This window comes from Corvus kubaryi, unplaced genomic scaffold (genome assembly GCF_017639235.1).
Source record: "Corvus kubaryi isolate FWS band 111438036 unplaced genomic scaffold, C.kubaryi_AGA036_p1.0 37357, whole genome shotgun sequence".
NCBI classification, from domain to species: domain Eukaryota; kingdom Metazoa; phylum Chordata; class Aves; order Passeriformes; family Corvidae; genus Corvus; species Corvus kubaryi.
In genome coordinates, this window is record NW_024581117.1 from 16,475,995 (window position 1) to 16,503,530 (window position 27,536).

At 51.9% G+C, this 27,536-nt stretch overlaps 2 protein-coding genes across 14 annotated transcripts in view; one reads left to right on the forward strand and one right to left on the reverse strand.

Moving 5' to 3' along the window:
- Nucleotides 1–27,536, reverse strand: part of CDH23 (cadherin related 23) — a 181,895-nt gene that overhangs the window by 48,525 nt on the left and 105,834 nt on the right. For 10 of the 13 annotated variants that reach the window (XM_042033492.1, XM_042033493.1, XM_042033491.1 and 7 more), the window contains 14 exons: nucleotides 27,340–27,498; nucleotides 12,875–12,939; nucleotides 12,113–12,350; nucleotides 11,474–11,579; nucleotides 11,245–11,372; nucleotides 8,189–8,261; nucleotides 7,820–7,936; nucleotides 7,365–7,477; nucleotides 5,214–5,321; nucleotides 3,847–4,036; nucleotides 2,906–3,051; nucleotides 2,373–2,592; nucleotides 1,374–1,526; nucleotides 235–348 (listed from right to left, as the gene is read on the reverse strand). In XM_042033492.1, coding sequence (XP_041889426.1) covers nucleotides 235–348; nucleotides 1,374–1,526; nucleotides 2,373–2,592; nucleotides 2,906–3,051; nucleotides 3,847–4,036; nucleotides 5,214–5,321; nucleotides 7,365–7,477; nucleotides 7,820–7,936; nucleotides 8,189–8,261; nucleotides 11,245–11,372; nucleotides 11,474–11,579; nucleotides 12,113–12,350; nucleotides 12,875–12,939; nucleotides 27,340–27,498 — 1,930 coding nt within the window. Of the gene's footprint in view, nucleotides 1–234; nucleotides 349–1,373; nucleotides 1,527–2,372; nucleotides 2,593–2,905; nucleotides 3,052–3,846; nucleotides 4,037–5,213; nucleotides 5,322–7,364; nucleotides 7,478–7,819; nucleotides 7,937–8,188; nucleotides 8,262–11,244; nucleotides 11,373–11,473; nucleotides 11,580–12,112; nucleotides 12,351–12,874; nucleotides 12,940–27,339; nucleotides 27,499–27,536 lie in introns of those variants that run through there. The other 3 variants (XM_042033501.1, XM_042033498.1, XM_042033503.1) reach the window with 3 other exon arrangements.
- Nucleotides 1–27,536, forward strand: part of CUNH10orf105 (chromosome unknown C10orf105 homolog) — a 42,785-nt gene that overhangs the window by 6,337 nt on the left and 8,912 nt on the right. Inside the window, exons 2-3 of the transcript XR_006016940.1 lie at nucleotides 10,549–10,662; nucleotides 19,469–19,605. The gene's annotated coding sequence lies outside the window, so the exon portion shown is untranslated. The remainder of the gene's footprint in view (nucleotides 1–10,548; nucleotides 10,663–19,468; nucleotides 19,606–27,536) is intronic.

A 27,536-nucleotide genomic window follows, 5' to 3' on the forward strand; every position in this document is an offset into this window, starting at 1 on the left:
CTGGGGCTGGGCAAACTTGAGAGGTGAATATCCCATCTGCAAGAGTCATGATGGAACCAGGACATATTAATTCACGTGGGCTGTGTAATGTTAACACCAAGCACAGGCTCAGGTTTGTAGAGTACCTTGGAGGTTGCTGCCCCTCTGACACACCTGCAAGGGAGCTTGACACGTGCACGGCCACCACATGTGGCTGTGTGGCACTTTCCCACAGGATCCCTGGGAAATCCTTACCGATGGCCTCTAGGATCAGTGTGTAGGATGCCACGGTCTCCCTGTCCAGACTCACGACTGTCCTGACCACCCCGTCCCTGAAGCCGACGCTGAATTTGCCATCCTGGTTCCCACCTGCAGCAAAGGACAAATAGAATAGAAACTTGGAATGGTTTGGGTTGGGAGGGACCTTAAAGGTCATCTTGTTCCAACACCCTGACATGGGCAGGGACACCTTTCACTAGACCAGGTTGCTCCAAGCCCTGTCTAACCTGACCTTTAACACTTCCAGGGATGAAGCATCCACAACTTCCCTGGGCAGCTTGTTCCACCCTTTCAGTGAAGAAATTTTTCCCAATATCTAATCTGAACGTTCCCTGGTGCAACTTGAGACCATTTCCTTGGATTCTGCAGCCTGGGCATGGCATCAGCCCAGCTGTGCAAGGATAGTTTTGTGTCTTATCCCAGGCAGAGCACCTTTCCCTCTGCCTCATGGCACAGGAAAAATCCAATGGCCCTAGGAAAAGCTGAATCATGTAAGAGCCAGACAATTTTCTGAATGCTTTGGAAGCAAACTGGGGTATCTTTGCATGTGAGCTGTGGTATCTGTGGGACAACACACCCCGTTTCACATGGGGAGAGGTCGGAGGGGCCATGACATGAAACACCAGGCTGCTATTGTGGGAAAAATGACTTTCTGGTGACACTTCTGTTTTTACCCTCTTCCTGAGGGCTCAATGTGCGGTTTGCAAGTCAAACAGTGGCCAGGGGATTCCCCAGCCTCCTGCTGCAGGTGCTGCAGCTGCGGAGTGAGCTGGACACTGCCCAGGTGGCACTGCTGCCCACCCAACCCCACCTGCCCATGGGGATACAAAAATGCCCCAAAATTCCATTTATGGCTTCCAACCATAAACACTCGTGAATGCCACCCCAGCCCTTGCTCCCTAGCTGTGTTCTGCACATCCTCATGCTTTTCTAGGGATGCTGGGCGTCAGCAGAGTGGTCAGCACGGTGGGGAGCCAAGCAGGGTTGTTCAGCAGAGGGCGATGCCAGACAAGGTTTGGAGGGGCTGGGAAAGGCAGCGCTGACACCCTGCCCAAGGTCTGGGGCAGCCTGTGCCTTCCTGCACCCAAAGCTCCCGTTCTGCATGGGGCTCTCACCTGTGATGAAGTAGCTGAGCTCAGCGTTCAGCCCGACGTCGGCATCCGTGCAGTTGAGCCGGACCACTTTGAAATCCCGGGCCACGTTCTCGGGCAGGGACACGTTGTAGATGGCTGGGAAGAAGGTGGGGTTCTCATCGTTCACGTCCAGAACTGAAAAGGAGGAGCAGAGCTAAGTGTCCTGCCAGGGCTGCCCCTCCTGCAGACGCCAGGCTGATTCTGCTGTGCTCCCAAACCTCCTGCCTCCTGCTCTCAGCATCCCAGGGAATGCTCTGCCTGACTCTCCCCGCCATTTGTGCAGTGAGGGTGCCACCAGAGTGGCTGTAGGCTGTATTTTGTTGTCTCTGATACACACAGATCACACTCCTCACAGCCAAAAAACCATTACATCACTGAAAATTCAAGTTAGTATTTTCACCAAGCCTGTTTCCATCCCTATTCAAAGGAAAATCTGGGGCTTAAATATAAGCTCAGTATTTCCTGGGGCATGGCAGAGAGCTCTGAAGGTACAGGACCAGGAACTTCTTTTCCAAACTCAGGCCTGAGGACAATCCAGGGTCAGTTTATTTCCAGATGACACTTATCCTTTTTCAGCACTAGGCTTGCATGAAGCCAGTAAATAGCAAGGCATTAAATTAAAGACAGGCCATGCAATAAGGCTCCAGCTCTGAACTGGGATTGCGTGGGCTGTCCAGACACGCAGCTGATGGGAATCACATGCTGAAGCAAAAGAAAAAGCAACACTGGGGATGGGGGAATGCAGAAAAAACAACAGAGAATTTGGGGGCCCTGCCAGAAACACCACGTTTTCCCCATCTCTGCAGTGTGTTGATAGCAGACACAAAGCCTGTGGGGATGGGAGCCATCCCTATGTCCTGTTGTTCACAAAGCCAGACAGGATCCTGTTTTCAGGCCTCAGTGTGTCTCTCACAGAAACTGCATTTCCTGCAGTGAGGTGTCCTTATCACTGAGGGACCGGAGGGCTCTCGGTGCACCCACCTTTGACAGTGAGGGTGCTGGTGGAGCTCTTGGCGGGCGCGCCGGTATCGCTGGCCACCACCCGCAGGTAATACTCAGGGATCCTCTCCCTGTCCAGCACGGCCGTGGAGGTGACCAGCCCACTGGTGCTGTTGATGAGGAAATCCATGCGGGGCATCCCCACCTGCATGTGGTATGACACCTGCCCGTTGGGGCCCTCGTCCAGGTCGATGGCCACTACCTGGTGGGGAGAGCACCCTGATCATCTCCTGGCAATGGAAGTCACGGTACATAAACCCCAAGTGCCTTTGTCCCCAGAGATGCTGGGATGAAATGGCCCTCCCTGCCGGGAGTGAGCCCATGGAGTAAAGATGCACAACCCCTTCTGCATCCCCCCAGTTCCATTGCTAGAGGATGGCAAAGAGGAGGAGATGGAGAGGATGGAGAAGAGGGAGAGGAGGGAGAGGATGCACGGCTAGCCCGCTTTGCAGAAGCAATGGCAGTGACAGCAGCAGCTCCCAGCGTGAGGAATGGCAGCAACGGGACACGCTCACCTGGAAGACAGAGGAGCCTGCGGGAAGGCCCTCGGCAATCTCAGCAACAAAGGGCAGGTTCTGGAAAGTGGGGTCATTGTCATTCAGGTCCAGCAGGTTGACAAAAACTGTGGCACTGCTGGTGGCTCTCAGGGGTGGCCTCCCACCTGCAGAAGAACGGGGTCTCAAGGTTAACACTTGAGGTGCTTCCACCCGTTTCTCCTAAAAAGGAGCCCTCACCCCCTGTGCAGACAGTAGTGCAGGATGGGGTGATGGCCCTGATTTGTCATGGATGATCTGCCAGTAATGGACAATTAGACAGAATCCTGGAATGGTCTGGGTTGGAAGGGACCTTACAGATAATCTACTTCCAACCCTCTGCCATGGGCAGGGACACCTTCCACTGGACCAGGTTGCTCAGGGCCCCGTCCAACCTGGGCTGGGACACTTTCAGGGATGGGGCAGACACAGCTTCTCTGGTCTGGGCACCTGTTCCACCACCTTCTGAGTAAAGAATTTCCTCCCAACATCTAATCTCAAGCTCTCCTCTTTTGGTTTAAAACCGTTCCCCTTTGTCCTACCACTATCTGAAAATAAAAAACTATCTTCATATATCTACCTTTTTTCCTAAGAAGTTCCCCTGGTGTACTATTTCCAGAGAAAAACCCATCAGCTCTGCTTCCCTCACCTGCTCAATTGATTTTCTGGGATGCCAATGGAGCAAGGCTGATGGGAGGGAGAGTTCCTGCCTCCCAGACTTATTGTCAGGGTTGCTACATGAATGACTGCACTCACGTTTTGAGGGGTTTCTGGTTTGTTTTAACAGCAGGTTTAAAGCTACTCCCATTTGTTAACGTCAGAAACACGCTCAAAACAGGAGAACAGAAAATAGAAGAGACATTGTCATAAAGGCAAAATCAGGCTGGGGAAGTGAAAACAATCAGTGTGGGATGGAAGCTTACAGTCAGTGACAGACACCACGATCCTGCGCATGAGCTGGGCCTCCTGGGCATTGGGATTCTCCCGGTCCAGCAGCACGCCCGTAGTGCGGATCTTGCCCGTGGTGCTGTTGAGGCTGTAGAACTTGTTGGGGGGCCGGATGCTGTACACCACCGTGCCATTCTCCCCCAGGTCTGGGTCAACAGCCACCACCTGCCAAGGGGGAACAGCACAAAATTACAGCAGAGTGCTGGGAATTAATTCCTGCGGGCAGTCCCTCCGGAGATTCGCCCGTGTTAAGCTTGGCCTCCCTGCACCAGCAGAAGCAAGAAGTTCTCCCTCCATCCAGCTCTGTATTTCCATGATATTTGTAGGGATTTTGCACCCTCAAGACCTCTGCTGTGATGTTAAATCTCCCCAAAACTGGCCTGTGAGCACAGGAGGTAATGGCATGGCAAGACACAAACATGCAGCAATCAAACTGGATTTTCCTTCTTTTGAATAAAACCAGCTAAGAAACGAGGACCCTTCAGAAAAATAAAATAAATAGGACAAAGAGGCAAACTGAGGAACTTGTGCTGCCACATCAGGGATGCTGGGAATAATTCCTTGGTGGAGTTCTCCTCCATGCCAGATATTCTGTGCTTTATTGTTCTCCCTGTGATGTTTTTAATTACAGGGGACATTTACATTAAAAAAACACCCCGATTTCATTGCCCTCATAACTTCCCCAGCTCCCGCTGCTTGTCCTGCAGCTGAATTTACATCAGATCGGTGACAAAATAATTATTTTCCCAGCAACTAATTGGGATGACAAAGGCAAGATGACTTCAAGCTGGCGCTGAGCAGCAGGGCTGAAGTAGACAAAACCACTGTGCTCTGGCTCAGGCAGCACTGCCAGACCCTTCTCCTCCTTCAAAAATCTCTCTTTTTTTTTTGCAGCCTTCCTTCTTATATGATTTTGTGGATTCTCTTCACTTTTCCCTCATTTATTTTCCATTTTGTTCCCGTCATTTTTCTCTCGGCGTGATGGAATAGAAGCCTCCCCCTCTCCTTCTCTTTTATTTCACCAGAGGGACTTGAAAGGCTGTAAATCAAAGTCTTTCAGAGAGGTCCTTGAAGGAGGTCGCAGGCGAGGCTAAGAAAAGGAGGATTTGGCCAAAATCCACACAATTTGGAGAGGAAAAAAAATATCCCAGCAGGGAGAAGGAACACAGGGGATGGTCAGCAGCAGAGAGGCTCGGGAGTAAGCTTGTAAATGGAATTCTGCAAGATGGTGCTGGACTGAAGGTGACACAGGTGACACCAGTTAGGAGGTGACACCCATCTGGAGGTGACCCCCTGCTCCAGCCAATCCTTTCGTACAGCCATCACCTTGCCTCACACATACCGTGGTGACGTCTGAGTTGGGGGGAGTCATTTCCACCAGGTTAATGAAGTATGGCTCATCCTTCCAGGTGGGGTAGTTGTCATTGATGTCCAGCAGTGTGATGTTCACCTGTGAGAGTGCAAGGAAGCAAAGCTGCTTCAGGAGGTACAGCTTCCTGAGGTGTGGAATGTCCCCTGGATGTACCCAACATGTGTTTCAGGCCATGCCCGAGTCACGATCCCTCAGGGGATTTAAAAGATGTGAAGCTGTGGCACTTGGGGACATAGGTTAGTGCTGGGCTTGGCAGCGCTGAGGGAATGGCTGGACCTGATCATCTTAGAAACCTTTTCCAACCTAAATTATTCCAGGGTTTTGTGATTCTATGTTCACCCTCCAGAGAGAAACCTTGCAAAAAATCAACATCCTGCAACTTCACAGCCAAGGCTCCCTGGCATAGCCAAACTGGGTTTTGCTCCTGTGTACCTATCAGAGTTAAGAACTACCACATGGCACAAGGTGTGTCTTCAAGCAGCTCCTTCATGGGAAGGGGAATGAAAATCAGTGGGAATGTGGCAGGAAAGGAAGGAAAAATCTGACTGACTGGCAAAAAGCAACAGAAAAAAAAAGAATAAATGAGAAACCAGGAGAGAGTATGGTAACAGGGAGTGGGAGGTGTGAAGACAAGAGCAGGGGCAAGGATGGTGCCCTGAAGTGTTACCTGTCTTCATTTCCGGTGTGACAAATGGCACCTCAGTGACAGCAGTGAGCCTGTGGGATGCATTCTGCTACCTGGGAGTCTCTCACCTCCTCACAGCACTCGTTTCACCCCAGCCTGCAGGTGTCTGAGGGAAGCAGGGGGTCCCAGTGGAGCTTTTCCTGGGATCTTCTCTGCTCCCAAGCCACTGTGTCCCGCTGTCACACCAGGCTGAGCTGCTGGTGCCACCCCGTGGTAGAAGAGGCCACTCTGGACACCACAGTCTCCAGGGACAAGCCAAGGCAGCACGGTGGTCCCTGAGGAAGGTTGCTGACCCCCACTACTCTGAGCAGCCCAGGTGCTTTACATCACCTGGGGACCTTGCAAGGTCCCTGAATGGATGTTTACTCCCGATCAAAAATGATTATTTTGAGTGCCAGGTGTATATCCCAAGGACAAACTTACTCAGCTGCCCTCATCTCACTGAGTTTTAATATTCTTTAACATTTTAGGAATCAGGAGTCATTTTTTTCTCCCCTTGTTCTGCCTTTTAACAAGGCTGTTAGGAGAACATAATCCCATCTGGAGCCCCAGAGGAGATGTCAGCATTCCACAGGCCATGCTGGTGCCCGGCCAAGGCCATCACATGTCTCTGGGAGGCTCCATAGGGAGCTTCCAGTCTGCTACCACAGACCGCCTGATGGTCCTTGGCAGGAGAGACAATTACTTTAGGGATATTCCTCAGCACAACCACAAATTTTTCTGCATCGCCCTGTGTTGTGTGGGACATCTCTCCTGCAACCCAACCAAGCATCCCAGGAGCAGGAGAACCCAAATGGTATGAAATGTCCAAAGAAATGTGATGCCATGAATGGTGAGAGAATCATGGAATAGTTAAGGTTGGAAAAGACCTTTAAGATCATCAAGTCCATCAGGGATGGATCCTTGGCTTTTGACCTCCTGATACTTCTGAAGAGTTTTACAAATGCTTTGCCAACAATGGGGTTCCCTGAGGCCTACAAAGGGCAAGGCAAAGCACGAGGCTTCAACCTGCAGCTCCACCAGAACCTTCCCAGGAGCACAGGCATTCCAGACCGGCTGGAAACCCCTGACCCAGGCAGCACGTGAACAGACTAAGAAATAACTAAGCGTACTGGCAGGCTCTCCAAGTAAGCCCCTTCTCAAAAGGAACAAAGGGAGCTGAACAAAGGGAGCTGTTCTGCAGGTGAAATAGGACTCTACCACATCCACAGGCTCTGGAAAGTCAAGTGGCTCCTGTGTGACTGGTTTTCCAGGAAAGCAAGCTGATTTCAAGGTCTACACCACCTTGAAATTGTTGGTCCTTGTGAGCAGCAATGGGGGTAGCGCAGAGGGCAGGGACCATTGTGTGCTCTTCGCACAGGGAAAATGAAACACTGCAGCTCTCCACAATCCCGGCACCAGTGGCTTGAGGAGATGGAAATTCCTCCCACACTCACCATAGCAATGCCTGTCTTCTGATGGTGCCCCACGCCTCCATCCACTGCCCGGACTATGAGGATGTACTCAGATTTGGCCTCCCGGTCTAGCAAAGATGTTGTTGTGATTTCTCCTGCAGCCACAGGAGATGACAAGGTTAAAAAAGAAACACTTAAAACCAATGTCAGGACAGTCCACAAATGGGCCCTTTTTTAAATTCAAATAGATGGACCTTGGCAGCTTCTTAACTAACAGGAACCTTCATGGCCAAGCCTTTTCTTAGGCTCGAGAGCTGAGTTGCCATGGATGCCTCTGCTGAAGCTCCCAGGGTGACTGAGCAAGTGGCGGTGGCTGAAATCTGGTGAACCCCCTAAATCGTGGGTCTCCTAAGTAGGCTGACTGGAGGAGACAAGGGAAGGGTGGGGGTGGAAAAGGGAGCTGAAAGGAAAAGGGCAGAGCATGTCCAGAGGCTCACCTGAGCGAGCATTGATCCGAAAGTGCGAGGAGCCTTCCAGGGAGTAGATGATCGACTCCTGCCCGTACTCCCTGGACCGGTCCATGTCCGTGGCATTGAGAAACAGCACTGTGGCTCCTTGGGGAAGGCAGAAATGACAACTGGGATGAGCCAGAACTGCCCTGTGTCCCCACAGTGCTCCTGCAGATCTCCCAGCCAAGGGGTCCCTTCTCCTGCACACGCACAGTGTGGCCAAACTCCCAGACTCCACAGCTATGAGACTTTATCAGGCTTTATTGGCCCAAAAAGGGATCACCCACCCCACTCTGGCTGTAAAATACCCAGGGCCCTCCTGGGAGCCCAGAAAAGGAGAAGGGGTGTGCCCTGTACCTGCCATAATGTCCTCCATGATGGTTATCACATAGGAGGCCTTGCTGAACATGGGGGGATTGTCATTTTCATCCTGAAGCAAAGAGAAGGTCGAGAGGCTGGTTGGGAAAAAGGCAAAATGGTCAAGTAGCTGCAAAAGTCTGGTATGGGGATGGTCCTGGGCATCTGCATCTTAAGGTGTGACCAGTTCATGATGCCAGTGAGGGGAAGGTGGCCTTGGGGGAAGGCACAGGGCACTGAGCACAGGGTTTCGCTGTAGAGGCAGCTGAGGTTGAGGTGAGATGATTGTCAGTGACTCTGCTGAGCCCTGCAGCGGGGATGGTACCGACTACTCCACCACCTCATCACCCAGCACAGGGCTGAGGAACCACTACCACTGACAGAGGAGCATCTTCTGAGCTGCTCCTGACTCTACCACAAGCCTGGGAAGCCTCAGGCACCACATGAAGCACCACAGCATCATGCATAGATCTGTTCCTCCCTCCCTGCAGTACAGGGGTGGCTTAGTGTTCCAGGTCATCCTGGCCACAAGGCCATGAGGCAAATTGGACCAGGGGAGCTGCTGAGCTTTGGATGCCTTCCCTCCAGAGGAGGAATGCTGTGGGTGTTTGCAGAGAGGGCAGCTGCAGCATTTTTGAGGGGGAAGCTGCATCCTGATGTTCTCCCTCCAAGCCTGTCTCTGCCAGTGACCATGGCCATCTTGGAGAAACCAAGTAGGAGCAATTGCTTGAAACATCCCTCAAAACAGATTTTGGACTGGTTTAAAGCTCCCTCCAGGGGGCTTTAAATGCTGTTTAAACATTGTTAAGAATCTTCCCTAAATGAACCAAACCCAACTGCCTATGGAGGGAAGAACAGAGCTGCCAGGACATCAAAACACTGTTACGGACCTTCCCATTTCCCTGGGGCTGCTCTGGAAACATTTTCTACCTTGAGACCACTGATGGACCTCAGCTGCTCCTGCTGCCACCGAACTTGAGATTTGAAGCAATTTCACGTGCCAACGATGCCCATCGTGCTGCAATTAAATTGCCAGCCCCTCCTTTCCCTTCTGGAAGCAGGTGGTCTTTAATCAGCTTTTGCGTCACTCAGCTTTCCCAGCGCCTCCTCTGAGGGTAATGAGGAAATTGCTGCCTGTCCCAGTGATGTCCTCACCATCCCTCCTCCTCCTCCTCCTCCCAGGGATGGGTGGGGGTCATCCAGGGCAAACCCAGGAGGCCTGGGCAGGTTAAAGGCAATGGCGAGGTTGAGTGTGCATCCACATGCAGCTGGATGGGGCTGAGCTGTGCTGTGCTCCAGCTGGGTGGACACGAGCCAGAGCAGATGCTGTGTTGTGTCATTAATGTTCCTGAGATCATCAGGCCATGCTCAGCAAGGCCACGGCCCGGCAAGCATGGTCCCAAGGACCCGGGGTTTGCTTCTGGCTGGCTCTCCATCTGGCCTGAGCTGGACTGCACCTGCCTTCTACTTGAGAAGGACATTTCCCACTTCAGCAACAGGAGCTCCAAAGCTCCCCAGGGCACCTGCAGCAATGTCAGACAGAATCCAGCACTCTTCCACTCCCACAAAAGAGGTTACTCACCTAACCAGCTAAAACCAGCTTCCTGTGTCCTCCTGACCCTCAGCCTTCCTCCCTACAACCTCACCCTCAGACAGCCATTGTATTATAGAATTTTAGAATGGATTGGGTTGGACGGGATCTTAAATCTCACCTTGTTCCAACCCTCTGCCGTGGGCAGGGACACCTTCCACTATCCCAGGGTGCTCAGGGTCCCATCCAAACTGGCCTTGAACACTTCCAGGGACGGGGCAGCCACAGCTTCTCTGGGCACCCTGTGCCAGGGCCTCCCCACACTCCAGGGAAGACTTTCTTCCTAATATCCAACCTAAACCTCCCCTCTCCTCCAGTTTGAAGCTGATTCCCCTTGTCCTATCACTCCCCGCCGTCTCCAAGGATGCTGAGAGTGGCAGATGCTCACACTAAGCACACAACCCCTCTCCTCCAGGCACAGGCATGCCGTGAGTTGCCGGCTCATCGCTCTGAGCAGGGCGTCAGTGGCAGGGAGTGAGGCAGAAACTTATTAGCGGTGCTATTTCCTGGGATCCTGGCGCGGCGCGCACTATTAGTTCTGACTCGGCGACTCCCTCTACAAAAGCGTATTGTCCCCTAATGGGAAATCTACAAGGCGAGTTTGACTTCTTTATTAAAAACCAACAACCAAAGGATGAAAAAAAATTACCTCCCTCCACACTCGCTCTGGTTCTGCCTTCTCACAGCTCTTGTTCCTCAAGTGCTGTCACAAAACACTTCCCCCTCATTTTCTTCCTAGTCTTTGGCTTTTATTTCTTTTCTTTTGCAGCTGAGAGAAATTCCCTTTGGTTGAGAGTGGGAAAAGTGACAGCTGCTTAAACCCTGCCAGCATACAGACCCAACACGGGGAGATGACCCACTGAAGTGTGGTCTTGAAAAAGAGGTATTTATGCTGTCAAAAGCACAGTGTGGAAAGGATGTATTTAACCACCACTAACTCCCTGGGCATTACCCTGTTCCCCCTCTCTCGAGCACAGTGAGGGATCTGAAGGAGAGACATGCTCATGGGACTTCATTCCCATCCTAGAGTATCGTTGGCTTTATCTCCTTCACCTTCCCAGACTGACACTGCCATCAGCCCAGCATAGATCCCACAGCTGCGAGACTGACATGTTATCAACCAAACTGTCTCCATCACTGATACCTCCCTCCAGACTTCCTCAAACCACAATGTGCCTCAAAGTGACATGCCGATCTGATCTTCCTGAGGAATGCTGTGATGCTTTGTGTCTCCCAGCAGGAACCCCTCCTCCAGAGGGATTTCCACACCAGTCCTGCTCTGCTCCTCGCCCCGTGGTTAGCTGTGGCATGACACATGCATGACACATATACGAGACATGTGCAATCCACACATCCACATCCATGGGGTGGGATAGTCTTGCTGGGCTATTGAAGAATTAATAGCGCTGCTATGGAGCAATTCCAGGGAAACACAAGAGAAATGTCAAGCACTGACTGTACTTACAAACACCTCGACGGTGACGGGGACGGTGCTGTTGAGCGGTGGGTTGCCGGCATCCTTGGCCATCACTGTCAGGTAGATGACCCCGTTGGCTACTTGCTCATAGTCCAGGGGGTGGTTCACGCTGATCACTGGAAGGATGCACAGCGGGGGGGTCAGGGGAGCACTCATGCACTGAGCAGGATGCGGGCATGCTCAGGGGCAGCCCTGTGGTGCCAGGATCAGCACTTACCTCCGTACCCTTCCGACACCATGATGTCGAAGTAGTCACGGAAGGCAGACGCCTGTACGATGCTGTAGGAGATCTGGTTGTTTGGAGGGGAGTCCTCATCAGATGCCTAGGGTGTGAGCAGAGGGAATACATGGGCATGGGAGCTGTGCCAGGGAAAGAGCTGAGGGGATGGGAGCTGCAGGAGACTGGAAAAGTGATGGAGGGAGGTGTGCCCATCAGGGGCCCCGAGGGGGTCTGTACACCAGCCTGCTCTCACCTGCTTCTCTCATGCAAGAAGGAAACTGATGTGACCTGCTTTGGAAGATATTTGTTAAACCCATCAGAGGCACTGATCATTTTAAATGGACAGAGGGAGGTTTAGATTGGATACTAGGTAGAAATTCTCCCCTGTGAGGGTGGTGAGGCCCTGGCATAGGGTGCCCAAAGAAGCTGTGGCTGCCCCATCCCTGGAAGTGTCCAAGGCCAGGTTGGATGGGGATTGGAGATACCTGATCTTGTGGAAGGTGTTCCTGGCCATGGCGAGGGGTTGGAACTGGCTGAGCTCTAAGGTCCCTTGCAACCCAAACCATTCTGTGATTCTATCCCACTCCTGTCTCCCTGCTGCACACCCCAAGCCGAGGAGTCACTCCAGTCCCTCACCCGGAGCCGGACCACCTGGGTGACAGAAGGCTCATTCTCCCGCAGGGCCCCCAGATAGGCCTCCTTCTGGAAGGTGGGGACATTGTCATTGATGTCAAGGATGTTGATCCTGACACGCCCTGTTGTCTCCTCCCCGCCGCCGTCCCGGGCAATGACGGTCAGGGTGTAGCGCTGTGTGGTCTCGAAGTCCAGCCGAGCTGTTAGGAGGATCACACCCGTGTCCTTGTCCAGGGAGAAACTGAGGGGACAGCAAAGGAAGGGCAAAAAGCCTTGGTGACCACACAGTGGAGATGGAGAGGCAGCAGCCTGACAGCGTGAAGTTCACGACGCTTTTCTGAGGGATATTAGGTCCCAGAACACTTTGAAGACCTCTGCACAGCTGAGCAGTGAGAAACCCTCAGTGCTGCTCCACAGGCAGAGAAAATGGGTGCAGAGGCCCCCAGATCTGTTCTTCTGGGCAGCCCAGGTATATTCCCCAACTTTCCACGACAGGTGTGGCTCCAGGGATGGCAACTCACTGCGAAACCATTTACTGGTCTCAAGCAATGCTGGCACCTGCAGGTCCCAACTCAGCAAAACAATTAAACATGCTGAGCATCAGGCACGTGCTGAACACACCCCTCTGGGAGACAGCATAGACAGGGGTTCATAGGGCATCTCACAGATAGGACATAACCAGTGCCTTTAAGTGCCCTGTGACTGCCTAGTGAGGTTAGAAGAGGATTTTGGAGGATCAAACTCCTGCCAGTCAGTCACACTTACCGGTCAGGGTCATCACTGAAGAAATAACTGACTTTCCCATATGAGCCCACATCATTGTCAGTTGCCTGGAAAATATAAAAGCTAATTAATAAATGAAGGTATTTATGGAAATGTTGCATTGAACACACGACTGCAGACCTTGTGTGCTGCCATTTATCCCCCAAGAGCCGCAGGGCTGGGGCTGTTTGCGCTCCCCTGCTCATCGCTGACTCCCAGCCTGCTCTAGCTAACAGCCCTCCACCAACATTCCTCAGCATTGCTCCCAAAACCTTTGGCACTGGGAAACATTACACCTACTCATTTTCCTGACACATTAAGCTAACCTGGGAAGCACACCTGAAATAAAGTCTCCATGGATAATTCTTGAGGGCCATCCATCCTGTCCCCATGAAGGCAGAAAGCTGGGACTCCACAGCCACAGCTTGTATCCTTCCCTGTGCATTCTAGAGCTGAGCTGGTTTTGCATGGCCTGGTTTTTGGTAGCGAGGGGGGCCCCCCGCCGCGGGGGGCACAGAGGTGGCTTCTGTGGGAAGCTGCTGGAAGCTTCCACCATGTCCAGCAGAGCCAATGCTCTCATCCAGAGATGGCTCTGAAGATGGACACGCTGCTGGCCAAAGCTGGGCCAATTAGAGAGGTTGGTAACGCTTCGGTGATAACAGATTTAAGACTTGACTTCTCTCTCTTCTCTCATTTCTGAGAAGAAAACCTCGGGTGATGAACTGACCAAACCCCCACCCCCTGTTCCCCTGTGCTGTCAGTGGGAAGGAGGGAGGAGTTGGGGGAATAGGTGTTTTTATGGGCTTTACTTCTCATTATCCTCCTCTGATTTTGTACTCACTTGGTACTTCTAAGTTGAGCCTGTTTTGCCCTAGGAGTGTTTTCTTCCAGTCTTTATCTCACTAATCCTTCATTAATTTTTTTTTTCCCTTTCTCTGCCCAGCTGTAGCAGGGGAGGGTAGGTGAGCAGGTGTCGTGGGTGCCTGGTGTTCAGCCAGTGTCAAACCATGACAAGAGTAGAGAAATAAAAACCTACTGCATTTCAGAATGGCCCCCCAGGCTAAAATACAGATCTGGAAAAGCAAGGAAAGTGATTTCAATCTTGCTTTCCACAAGGACAACCCTTCTGGGGGTGCAGTCTGCTGCATTCCCGCGGATGGAGTGGCTCAGGATGCTGTGGGATGCACCTACTCCACCGGCAGCTGCCAGAGCTGCAGCAGGCTGGTCATGGCTAAATGACCAGCACCTTCTGGGGAAGGTGTTCACAACTCACTGTGTCAGCTCTGGATGAGCAAGGCAAGATTTATTTGTGTTTTAAAGTCTTTGCTCTAATGAATATATGAAATATGCATCAGTGGCGGCAGGAAAAAGGAGCAGAAAATTTTATTTTTAGGTGAGGAAAGTGGAATGCAATACCCAAAATATCCTTTTTCTCCCCCAGTATATTTTCTAAATTGAGTCCTGTCTGGATTAGTTAGAGACCAACAGGTCTGTGAAGAAGCAGGGTCAAAGACACATTTTATGTCCAGATACTGGCAAAAGGCTGTATTTTAGGAGTGGCATGGAACACAGCCTGTTCCTGAAACCTTCCTGATTTATTGATGGCCTTGATTACCCTTGACAGTGGAATAGGAGCTTGAGCACAGCTTTGCCCCCATGTGCTGCTCACCTGCCACACCACGGGGTGACAGAGAGCAAAAGGCATGAAAAACACATAGGATTATTTAAGTTTTTCTCCCCAAACATTTTCCCAGCCTGAGCAGTGAACTCCTGCTGCTTGACGCCAGCCGAAGGGTGCTCTGGTGGATCCAGCCTTCCAGACCTACTGATTTTGCTGATTTTCCTCTCCACTGCTATGATGTGATTTCCTTTCCGTGGGCATTGGAATTGCATTCAGTAAAATGGAATAAACCTGTGGAAATCTGCCTGGAGAGATGCCCAGAGACTGAGCAGCACCCACTCCTGGGGGACAAGTCCCTCTGGGGTATGTCTTCCCCCTCAGAGGACATCCATGGAGGTGTTCCGCCCCAGGCAGAGCCTGGCAACTTTTCCGTATGGAAACACCTGGAGAGAAGGGGGGGTCAACCCACCATCTGCCCACCCCAGCCAATTCATACTGGGTTTAATCCCCCATCCTAACACCTGCCACCAGCTCCTTTTTTGGGACCTCTCTTCCCAAAATCCTTGAGCGCTTTGAGCACCCTCAGCACTGCCAGCCCTCAACCTCCAGCCAGGATGTCTCCTATCCCTTATTTCTGTGCCCACAACTGCTGTGAATCCCTCGGTCCCATTAATTCCGAAGTGGCTGGTGCGAGAGCAGAGCCCAGAAAAGCATTTTCCATGCACCTGGATGGGCTGGTGATGAGATAATGATTTACAGGGGGTCTGACAGTACCAGAAAGCACGGGCAAAATGAATTCACTTCATTTGGCCCCATACAATTGCACTCCTAAGTGCTTATTGCAGTGACAGACAACACTGGGAAAGTGTAATTTTCTTCTGACGAGAAAAAAAAAAAAGATAGGGAAGGAGGAAGGTTAAAAGAAGGTTAGTGAGGAGGGAATGGGAGCCCTGGGGAGAGGGGAGCCAGGAGGGTGGCTGGACCACAAGCTGTGAAGACATCAAAAGTGCCAGTGAGGCAAAAAGCCCTTCTCCCAAGGAGCCAGGAGGATGACAGCCTGACTCTGCCCCATCCACCACCTCGCCAGCCGGGCTAATTAATGCCCCTGATTTATACCAGGGGAGGTGGAAGGTGAGGCCGGCTGGATGGCTTTCCTGGCAACTGAACATCATGGAGATAATGCTGGGCAATGGAGCAGGTTAGTTGAGCGTGACAGAGAACATGCAAAAAAAAGCCAAACCATGCACGCTCAGCATATTTAATTTGGGATCTTCGCCTGCTTCTGAATTACCAAGCTTTTTCCCCTCTAAGGGTAAAAAGGATGCTCAGCTGCTCAAGCCCCTGGGGAGGCGACACACACTCGCTTTGCAGAGCGACGCCACGGGCTCCCAGGGAGCACACGCCTGCAGAACACCCCAAGTCCCCCCGAGCTGTCAGCAATCCCTGGGTACCAGCTGTTTTCCTGTGGCTTTTCCCCACCACTGACTGGTTTTCCCTGCCAGCATGCAAGCATCCATTCCCACAGCCCGGGGAGGAAAGGCATCTGGCTGGAAGTTTCTTGGGGTTCCACCTGGAGAAGCAATCAAATGGCTTTTACGGCTCTCCTCTCCTGCCCAGAATATTAAAGCGGGATTTGCCCACTGGAGCCTGCAAAATGGCAGGATGAAAACGCAGGTCCACATCTGTACTTTTATGAGCTGTCACCACCGCAGACCATTTCTAAAAAATCCCACATTTGTGCAGTTAAACTCTGGGAGAGTGGCAAGAAGAGGAAGCCTGGATAACCCAAAGGATTAATTTACTGAGCTGCAGCACGGCGTGGGCACCCAGCACATGAATCACACAAAAATACCCACAGCCCAGCTCTCCATCCACCTGCATCCCCCAAGCACAAATATTTGGGGTGTCTCCTTTTGTCCCACCAAGGGCCATCACATTCACCCTTCCCCACCCGCAGGCCGGCAGAGCCGGAGACAAAAGCAAGGAGCTGGCGAGCGGTTCTGCTCTCGTGGGCAAATCTGCAGGAAAGGGCATGTCGTCCAATTTGTTCGGGAAACAATAGCAATGTTTGACATGTCATCAGGATTGATGGAGCAGAAATTTACATGGGAGAATTCCGTTTTAAACAGCTCCATGGAGCTTCACCCGGTAATGGTTTAGACATTCATCATCCGCCAGACCCACTCAACGACTCCTTAAACTGCCGGAGATTAACTCTACTCACAGCAGCTTCAGGGAGCACGGCAGGAGGAGTCGGCAAGGGCTTAAAGAACCAAGAAGAGCCCTTCGAGGTGGCTCAGATCCCCCACGGAGCCCCTGGGATGGCAGTCCTCCCCCCAAAACTGTCAGACGGGGATGAACAGCTGGAAGTTGGTTGCAGGGGTGAGCAGAGTGCATTGGAATGATGATCAGGGCTGCCAGGTCCTGCCTGGCTGAATAGCCAAACCCTTCCCACCTTTCCCTCAGCACGGTGCTGCCGGAGCAGGTCCCAGCTCTGTTTGTTCTCCTTTGCCCTCTTTGTTTTCCCTCCCTCACATGCACAAAGCAGGAAATAAAAATTGATGGGGAACAAATTGCTTTGGCCAGGAGCTCTCTGCTTAAAAGAGTCGTGGCAGGAAAGCAATTACAGGACGTCAAAAAGCTGTCAGGGTACCAGAGTGACCGGGCAGAGCCTCGTCCCTGCCTGCTCCTCTGGCTTGCTCCAACAAGATGCCTAGGGCTTGGGAAAGCAAACAGAAGGAGGATTCCCATATGCTTCCTAGCTTTTTTCGGTTTTCTAGGAAAGTGAGGCAGATGCAGTTGCTGCTTGGGGCTGACTGGGCAGCCACGGGCTGCTCAGACTGGTACAAGAATTCCAAGGTGGGGAGCCATGCCCTGGCATCCTACTGATTTTTGGAGCCACCAAAACCTGCATGTGTTAACTAGGCAGCCATCCAAACATCCCTTCCTCAAGGCAACCTTCAGGTCCCAGGGGAATAACAGCTAATTGCTGGGAGCCCTGGGATTGGGATCTGATTTGCGATTTGGGGGAGACAAATGTGAAGGACCAAAGGCTTCCATGAGATGCAATCACTGGGCCGCGAAAGTGGAATGCAAAACCAATGGAAAAACCTACTTCAAGTTATTATTGAATGACTTTAGTCGGAAAACAGCTCTATTGTCGGCATTGCCCGGCCCGGCCACGTTCTTTCCCAGGCTTTTAAAGAGGCGGCCCGGTGGGAGGCGGCAATCAGGCGCGAGCAGAGCCGGTGGCTGGCCGGCCCTGGAGCCCAGCGGCTCCGGTGATTAGCTGGGAGAGAGGGGGGCGGGAGCGGGGAATCCGCCGCTGCCACCACTTCCCCAGCAGCTCCAAACCCTGCCCGGAGCCAAGGAGCTCAATCGGCGCTAATGACCCCAGAGGGCTGCACTGAACCTGGCTGGGGGGGAAAAAATAGTCAATCAACCCCCCTGGGAATGGCAGAGCTTTTCCCCACCTCTTCTGCCAGCCACCAGGGAAAACAAGAGCCTCCCTGATTGTGTTTTGTAACAGCAGCCCCTGCAACACCAGCTCCACTCCAGCAAGGTTAACACTTGCCTGGGCAGCCATGATTTAGCGGGCAGTGATTTACTGTAGCCAGGCTGTTGGAATGACTGGAGACAGGGCTTTAAAACACCAGGTGACAGAAGATGGGCCCAAAAGTGAAATAAACAGGCTTTACCAGCGTGGGTTTTCACTGGTGACACCCAAGACCATTTAAATGCCCACCTCGGTGGGTTTTACTGGAGCTGGGTGCAAGTCCTCCACTAATGAACCGCAGTGATTTCATATTCTCCTGTTGTCCCCCTAAACGGCAAGTGGCACATCTGAGCGATTAAATAACCCCACAACTGCCTGGCTTGACATCTCAATCACTTTGCTGTTGGGTCTCTAATGAATTTTACAGCCCAGCAAAATGGAAGAAATCATGGTCAAAGTCTGGTGGAAGAAATATAAATCCTCAATGATCTCTAAAGTGTTTGCAAGAGCTCTGGGAAGCCAGTCATGCCACCCACCATCTGCAACTCCACCTCATCCAGGAGAGAGGCCCAGCAGGCAGAGGGGGGATAAAAACAAAGGAGGAGGGATGAGCTGTACAAGTCCTTGCCAGGAGATGGACATGAACATGTTGCATCCCAGCCTGGAGAAAGGGAATGGCAAAGCCCAGCTGATTTGCACATCTAATGGCTCCCGAATGCCCAGCTCAGGTAAATTACCCTCCCCTTCACACCCAAGGTCAGCCTGTCAGCAGCACCAGGGGCAGCTCAAGGTCATCTGTCCAGGGGTGACATCGTAACAGCGTCACTCAGCCAACAGCATCCACTGGGTGCTGATTCCCATGGGAGCCTTTTGCTCGAGGAAACACAGCCTTGGATGCTTTGGGAGAGATGTGGGGGCTGAGGGCAGCTTCAAAAACAGATTAAAATCCCAGGAGTGTTGGCTCTATTGGAACTTTGCAGGTGTAAAAGCATGAGGAGTCTGGGAGAGGATGTATCAAGGTGAAGACAGCGATGGCCCTAAAGAACTGTTGAGAAGGAAGTGTGAGGACAGGGTGTTCACATGGCAAAGAGCATCACCTTGGAAAAATTCTCCCTTGAACTCCCAGCCACATCCCAAATCGCCAGGCAAAGCCAGCAGCAAAGGAAAACCACCCAACCCTGTCTCCTGCTGGGAACACTGGGAGGCATGGGGGGGAATCCTGCTGCCTGGTTTGTGCTTTGCATGATGCAATTTGGACAGGAGCAGGTCTGCATTTGCTCCCTGATTTTCTTTCCCATCTCGCGGGCTGAATTGTTGGGGTTTTCTTCTTTTTTTTTGGTTGGGCAGGGGGAAGGGGCCAGGCTGTGATTTTGTTTTGTTTTCCTGCCTCCTGCTCTCACTTTGCATTTTTCCTGACAGCTCCATCAGGACAGCGAGCGGCTGCACAAGCTGCAATAAGTGTCTCTCTCTCTCTCCACAGCGCTTGGGCTGTCATGATTCCCATTCCACCCCATTTCGGTCTCACGGATTGATATTTAGATTAAAGAGATAAACACAGCCAAAGAGCACTGGGCCCTGACAGAAAGATGAGGACTTCAGATCTGTCAATCATGCCTGGTAACTCCCTCCTCCCCTTCCCTTTATTTACAGAGCTAGCTTGATAAGAATATTTAATGGGAACAAGGAGTGCAAGCATATTTTTATACTTGTAAAAACCCAAGGAGCATGCAGGAAGAAGCCAAGCCATTCATGTTTAACTTTCCAGGCAATTTGGAATCGTCTGCTTTGATTATTTAACTCTTTACTGTTTCATGTGTTTGCAGTTTTCCTCTCCTCTTGCAGATAAAGGACTCAATTTTCTTTTAAGCGGTAGGGAAATTGGAAGAGATTTTGTTCTGCTTAAGCACAGCTGGAGACAGAGCACTGGGGAGGGGGGGATTGAGACCAACAAGATCAATTAAGATGCTGACAGGGAGGGAGAGCTGTGTGGGCCACGGGTGGGAAGAAGGGCTGGAAGGAGGTACGAAATCCAGGCTTGAAGGACATCAGAAATGTCCAACTGAGAGTTCTCCAGCCTCCATGAGCTGCTGCTGAGCCATGCTTTCATATTCCCACCAGTGCCCTCTGAATGCCCTCCTGCTTTCTTAGATCCTCTCCCCATGTGTGAGCCTCTGCAACACCCAGGTTGCCCCAGACATTTGGCTGGTAGTCCCCAGTTACCACCACCCTGTCCATTCCTCCTCTGCAGCAAGGACTTTCCCAGACATCTTCCATTCACTTAAAGCAGATGGAAAGGATGGGGCTGGCCTGGGAGTCCTCCCAATGTTTCCCCATCCCGTACTTCCCCAACGCATGCAAGAAGGTAGAGGAGGTGCAAGTTACTCCTAAAGTAAGTGGGGTGGGTAACTCCCTGCAGAGCAGGACATAAACTCAACCCCCTGAGCAAAATATAGAGGGTCAGTCAGCTGAACAAGGTTGAGAAGTCCTGTGCTGTCCTCAAGGTAGCATCAGGGAAAGCTGTCCTGCTGACCACCATGAGATGATGGGCTGCACCATTCTCTGCTCCTAATGCTGGGAGAGCACCCCAGGTGCCACCAAAGGGACAGGGGATGGTTTATCCCACACTGATTCCCCATGGAAGATCCCTTGGTGCCTTTCTATCCATCCATTGATTTGCAAGGTACTTCCCTACCTTGCTCCCTGCCCTCAATGGCTGTGTCCTTCTTCCATGCAACCTTCCCAAAATCAGGAGCAGTGTAGGTTTTCCCTTGATGCTGGTCCACGTAGTCACCATCACCATGGGAGAGAGAAACACAGCTCAGGCTGGGTCCCTCACCCACCAGCATCTCAGAGCTGCAGCCTCTACTACTGCCTTTGATCTCCGACTGCTTCTGCCCCTCTGTGTTCATTTCTTCTCCAAGAAAAATGGGAAGGAAAAGCTTTGGAGATCCCCGAGAAACAACAGACAGTGACAGCTCCACAGCTGTTGGGGGATAGTGAGTGCCCTTGGCCAAGGGGATGGCAGGATGTAGGGTGGGGTGAATGCTGAAGGCAACCAAAGGAACCCCCAAAGGCTTGCAAAGCCTCATCCCACCCTCCTCAGGACTTGGAGTCGGACAAACCCAGAGGGATGCAACTCTCTGGGCATCCCACAGTTGCTCTGGGCTAGCTGCAAAGCAGCGTGATGGGATGCGGGAGCCCACAGACCACGGCATCATCCCTCCCAAACTCAAAGGCTGATGACTGATTGGGAAAGTGATTTGCATCCTAAATAGCTGTTTATTGATGTCTGCAACTCTCCTTGCCAGGGTGGGGAAAGTACATTATTACTTTCTTGTTGACTGGTGTTTACAGCTGGCTGGAAAGAAGGGGAAAGAAAATCAGGCCGGGATTGATTTTCCCATCCCTGACACGAGGCCAAAGAGAGATCGAAGCAGCAGAAGAAAACTGACAGCTGGGTGGTAAAGGAGAGGAACTTTGCCAACCAAATTAAAGGTTGATTTAATGAGGAGAGTAATGGAAGGTTAATTAGCGCATTTACTTCATTAGGTTCTTACTAACAAGGCTTCTCCTGAGGAAGTGCAGTGGCAGGGAGGGTGAGGATGAGAATCCAGGTGAATGGATATGTTGGGGACGATGTTCAGGGAGGGGACAACCCATGGAGGGTAGGAGAAAGGGACTCCGTAGGAGTGGGAGCCCTTATGTATATATATATACTGAATCCACACACATATGTAAGAATACACAGGCTAATGCATTTGCCAAAAAGACAGGGAGACCATCTCTTCACCTCCTCCATCAAATAATCTGAAAATTTTAATCCAGATTTCATTAAAAAACAGGGAAAATAGTGGGGTTTTTTACACACAAGATCGCCTTAGAGATTCAGGTTATCAAGCCCCAAGGGAACACAGTGCTTATTTTACCTGCCTTGCCACATATCACAAGATACAGAAAATCATTCCTGTGCCAAAATCAATGCCTGTTGGTTGATTCAGGCACCACAGTTTATAATCTGAGGGCTGTTGGAGATGCTCACACTATTCCTGAGGGTCTCCAAAAGATAACTCTGGAAAGCCCGCTAGCAGCTTGCCCGAAAGTATAGTGTGTGTGAATACTTAGAGCTCTGAAAAGTCTCCACATCCCTTTCAGACTTCTTGAGGGTGGTTGTTGTGAGGAGAAACCCAACCCCATTTCAGAGGTGTTTCAGGGTAAGACAAGGCAGAGAGCATAACCTCACAGGGATGTGGGAGGAGGAGATCCCACAGAGAAGGAAGTCATTAACTCAGAGAGGATTTGGGACAAATAGTTACACAAACCATCCCAGAGAGGTGTTGAAGTGATTTCCAAAGCATGGCTCATCTGATCCATACCTGATCTGGCTGGAGTCAGGAAGAGCTGGCAGGAGAGGATCAGGAACAGCAGAGGCTAATGCCTGCTGGGAGATGCTTGTGTGGGGCCTGAAGGAGGGCAAGTGGGCAACTCATTCCCTGCAAGCCCCTCTGTGTCTCCCTGTCTTCATCCCAGCCATTTTCCAGGGCAGGAGAGCAGGAAGGGGGCAGGCAGCACCCCCCAGCTCACTGCTGCTTGCCAGCCAGTTGATGAGCCCACAGCCACTGATCCCAGCCTGTGCAGCCAAGCCAGACCAGGGCAAATAAAGCAGAGAGGAGGGATCACGGAGCTAGGATTACTTTCCACACTTCCCTGGAGAACCATTTTTCTCCAGACCCTTCAAGGCAAATCAAATGCATTGTTGTGTTAAAAACAAGTTACTCTTGGTTTGTTTGGGCTTTAATGATTTTGGTTATCGGAGCTTTTCAGGAGGACTTTGCTGTGCAGATCTGTAGTGTACGAGGAGCTTAAGGAGATCTCCCGCCCCTTAATTCCTGCCTCCTGCTGCGTTGTCTTAGGCCCCTTCCCCATTCTCCAGGTCTAGCACATGTATCAGCAACTGGAGCATGGCTTTTGGAGGCCCTTGGCAGCTGCTGGCAAAGCAGCAGTGTCGGAAGGCAGGTCTGGAGGGACATTGTGCTCTCTGCTGTCACACCCTGCAGCTTTGCAGTGAGGCAGAAGCCTGAGATGGCACAGACTCAGTGTGACAGGCGTGAACACAGGTTGGCACCTGAGCTTCCCAGCCAAGCATCACCCAAGGGACAGGAAGGGATGCTGGGCTGAACTCCCCCTCCTCTCCCTGTTGGAGGGAGCTCACTGGAAGCTGGGCTGGGTCTTGATGACCCCAGAAACAAGGCCATGTTTATGTAGCTTCTTCCACCCAAAAAAAGCTTCCCAGCTGAAAGCTCCATCCTGCTCTCTCTGTGGGGCAAGGTGTCACAGAAGAGCTCCTCAGGGGAGCCCCACCAGAGCAAGCCCGGGGGACTGCTTCCAAACGCTCCAGGCATAGGAGAGGAAGGAGCAGAGACCTGGGCAACAATGTCTGATGCCAGACCAGCATCAGTCCCCTTCACAGCCCCTGGGCATGGGGCCCTCAGACTTCCCTTTCTTCTCCTGTTCCACCTGAGGTGCTAAAGGAGGGCTTGTGAAGCAGTGACACTACAGCTGCTGGCAATGAGGCGGCCTGGAGCAGCATGGAGAGTAACAGGTTTTCCTGCCTCTGGACTCAAGGACCTGAGGATTAGCAGAAGGTGTCCCTGCCCACAGCACTGGAGCTGGAATTAGATGATCTTTAAGGTGCCTGCCAACCCAAAGCATTCTATGGCTCTGATCACAGCTACAGCTGGACACAGCCACTCATCCCCCCTAGCAGGGTCCTTCCCCAGAGCTTCCTACCACAGAGCCCCGAGTCCCCTGCCCCGAGCCACAGCAGGCACCACACCTCACCGCACCTCTGCAGGGTCTATCCTTCAGCCTGCTCCCGCTATTAGGAAAGCCAGCACCCACCAAAAGCCACCAGGCACCAGGCAGGCAGGACCTGGTGGGGGTATCAGATCCCCAGTTAATTCAGGGTGCAGTGTATGTTCTTGCTGCCTCGTTCCTGGAAGGCATGAAGTTATACTGGCTGCCTGGTTGCTCAAGAAGTGTGAAATTCTTTCTCTGACCTTTTCTGTTATGTTATTAAAAGGCTTCATGGCCAGTTGTTTCAGTAAAAAAAATAGTATTTCAATATCTGCTGGTAGCTGGGGCAGAACTGGCCCATCTCTTCAGGCTGAGCTCTGCTCACCTCCCTGCTTTGCTCCAGCCTCACAGAAGCTGTTTGCTGCTGTGTGGGACCTCCAAGCCTTTCCAGCCTGCCTTTCCTGGCACAGCAGTCTGGGGCATGGAAAAAATGAAGTTTGCATGGAGAGAGGTCTCTAACAACTGCAGAGCCCTGGACAGCCTGCTTGTTCAGTCATCATGGACATGCGATGGACACATAACTCCAAACAACCACAACTTATGTGACCTGGAAACTTTGGCTGGAGTAAGGAGCCTTTCACACTGGTCTCTGCAAAAGCAGGAATCTCTGGCCTAAGGGAATTATCACATGTATAAACAATCATGGAATCATTAAGGCCGGAAAAGGCCTCTGAGATCATCAAGTCCAACCATGAACCCAGCACTGCCAAGCTCACCATGCACCCATGGCCCTAAACACCATGTCTATGTGTTTTTTGAACACTTCCAAGGACGGTGTCCCCACCACTTCCCTGGGCAGCCTGTTCCAATGCCTGACCACCCTTTTCACTGAAGAAGTTTTTCCTAATATCCAATGTAAACCTCCCCTGGCACAACTTGAGGCTGTTTCCTCTTGTCCTGTCATTGTCTAACTGAGAAGAGAGCCCAACCCCCAGCTGGGTGCCCCCTCCTGTCAGGGAGTTGTGCAGAGCCAGAAGGTCCCCCTGAGCATCCTTTTCTCCAGGCTGAGCCTCCCCAGTTCCCTCAGTTGGTCCTCATGTTCCAAGAGCATGGAGGCAGGAGAGTGCCCTGGGGTACATTGTGGGCCCCCTGTACAGGGCAGGAGCTGTTCCTACAGAGCCTGGACTCTCCAGATGTTCTTGTGCAAGCAAATGACCACCTGAGTCTAAACAATAAATGCCTTTCAGGGACAGAATTAAACAGACAGATGGATGGATAGGGAGATGGAGGGAATGCTAAGCAGAGAGCAAACAAAATCTTAGAGGGTGAACAAGGTTGTGCCATGCGAGGGAAGAGGCTGAGGTTTGACCAGGAATCCACGGATCCGAGCCCACGCATCCCTGGGCAAAGGGAAAGAGGCAGGGAGTGGAGAGCAGGCAGCAGCTCTGGGTCCCCGCTGGGTGCCTGCACTTGGGGTTGTTTTACAGTTGATTTATACGTGTAACAGGCAATGCTTCTCTGCTGTCACTGACATTAGGAGCTGAAATGCTGTAGAAACAAATGGCCATTTGTCACTGCAAATGAAGTCTACTTGCTCCTTCCTTTTGCCTTTCCATTTCAGCTGGCCAAGCTGAGGGCAGCCTGGAGAGGGTGGCATTGAGGAGAGCTTTTCCCCTCGCCTACACACACCCCATCAGGCACAGCCAAGGGGGGACAGCCAGGATGCACTCACTGGAAGTTGGGCAAACAGCCCAGGGACTTTTGGGCTGTTGGGAGCAACTTGTCCTCCTTCCCCAGAACATTGGGCTAGGCAAAAGATCAGCGACCTCCCCTTGCCTCAGCTCCCGTGGTTTTAGCTGCTTGTCTTCCTGCCAGGAAGGTGCTGCAGGCACTGCTCTGTCCTGCCAGCTGTGCCTGGCCATCTCCAGCAGCAGCTGGCACGAAGCCTCCTGCCACCCTTCAGCAACCACTCACCCAGCCCACGCACTCCCCTGTTCATCCCAATCCCACAAGCCACCTGAGTTATCCTTAGCACCCTGAACCCCACTGTCTCTCCAAACGTGCACTTATTTGCGCAAAGAAGCACAAAAAGGGCAGCCAGCAGAAGTCTCCTTTCATGAGGATGTCATCTAGCAGCCATCAAAGAAGTGGGCATGCCATGTGGCTGGCCAGGCTTTCTCCAAAACCCCATCCCTAATGCCTATGCGTCAACATCCAGGAAGACTTCTCGAGCAAGTGGAAAAGAAGGAAGAAAAGGAAAGGAGGAATTTATTAGCAAGGAAACCAGGCTTTTTTTCTGCAGCATGTGGGACAGGTGGAGAGACATGGCGCAGATGGGCAGCGACCAGAGGGCTGCAGCTCAAAGGCAAGCGGCCGCAGCAGGAGGAGCTGGTACTTTATGAGGGTTGTTAAAAGTTTGGGATCAGCTGGGAGGGCAATTTGGATTTCAGTGCTAATTGCATCCATTCTGATTTATCATAGAAGATTCAACTCCTGGCATTTTGCGTTCGCTCTGAAATGCTGGCATAGCTGGAAGTTGGGGAAAGAGGAGATGCAGTAACAATCTCATTGTTTAGTGTCTGACGGCCTGACTAGCTAAGCATCTGCTTGAAATATTAATAACTGTCAGATGGGAACAGCTCGGGGGCTCTATACAGTTTCACACCATCTGTTTGTAAAGTAAACACACTTACACATAGGCACATACACCCAACTCCTTTGTCCAGGCTTTTATCCTCTGAGTGGGCATTCCTGCACAGATGGGAGACTAGGGGCTGTGCCTCGGGAGAGCAGGGGGACAAGGAGGGGGCAGGAGGGCAGCTGGAGGAAATTCATTGGAGAGGGAGCCAAGCAAACTCATTGATGACTAATGGTAGTGGTAGTGACACACCCAAAGTGTAGCGGGGGTTTGGTGCTCCCTGCTGTGATGTTCCCCATCCCAAAGGGGCTTTGATGGCTATTCCAATCGTATTTCAGCACAGGGTTTTGTTGTGGTTCTTGCTCCGCCCCACACTGGCACTGACATCGCTCTCATGCACCAGGAAATGTGTCTTCTCCATGAGGATTCCAACCAACCCACAGAGGAGGAAACGAGCCCTATGGAAACGCCCCCTGCTATCACCACCACCTCTGCCTGCCTCTGTTCGGCTGCCAGCCATGTAATACCATGCTCTGCTAAACAGAGCCATTCCCCTCCTTTTCCATCCTTCGCCCTTTTAATGGCTTGACCGACCTCGGTTTGGTTGAGGAAGATGATGCTTCCAAAGAGAGCAGTGAGAAAAGCCACACCAGGGGGACTGTGACCACTGGGATCAGTATCTGCAGATGAAATGCAGTGCAGGACTCTCTTTGAATTCCTGATAAGGTAGGAAACACATGCACATCTCCCAGAGAACAGGAAAGGTCAAGGCATCTGCTCCAAAAGCCCGTGAGAATGCTACACCCCACCACCAGCATCTCCTAATGCTCCCTTCCCAGGCTACCGCTTGGTGAGGGACACCACAGAGCCAACACATGTGCCAAGGACTCAGCAAAGGGAGCTGGGATGCTCCTACTCACGTGGACCTGGAGGACAGTGGTGCCCACGGTGGCGTTCTCGAAGAGGCTGACATTGTAGAGGACCTTGCTGAACACGGGCCGGTTGTCGTTCTCGTTGATGAGGTTGATTTTCACCCGTGCAAAGCCGACGTGGTCCGGGATGCTCTCATTTGCGAAGAGCTGAGCAAAACGGGAAGGCAAGGGGAGGGTTGGAGACA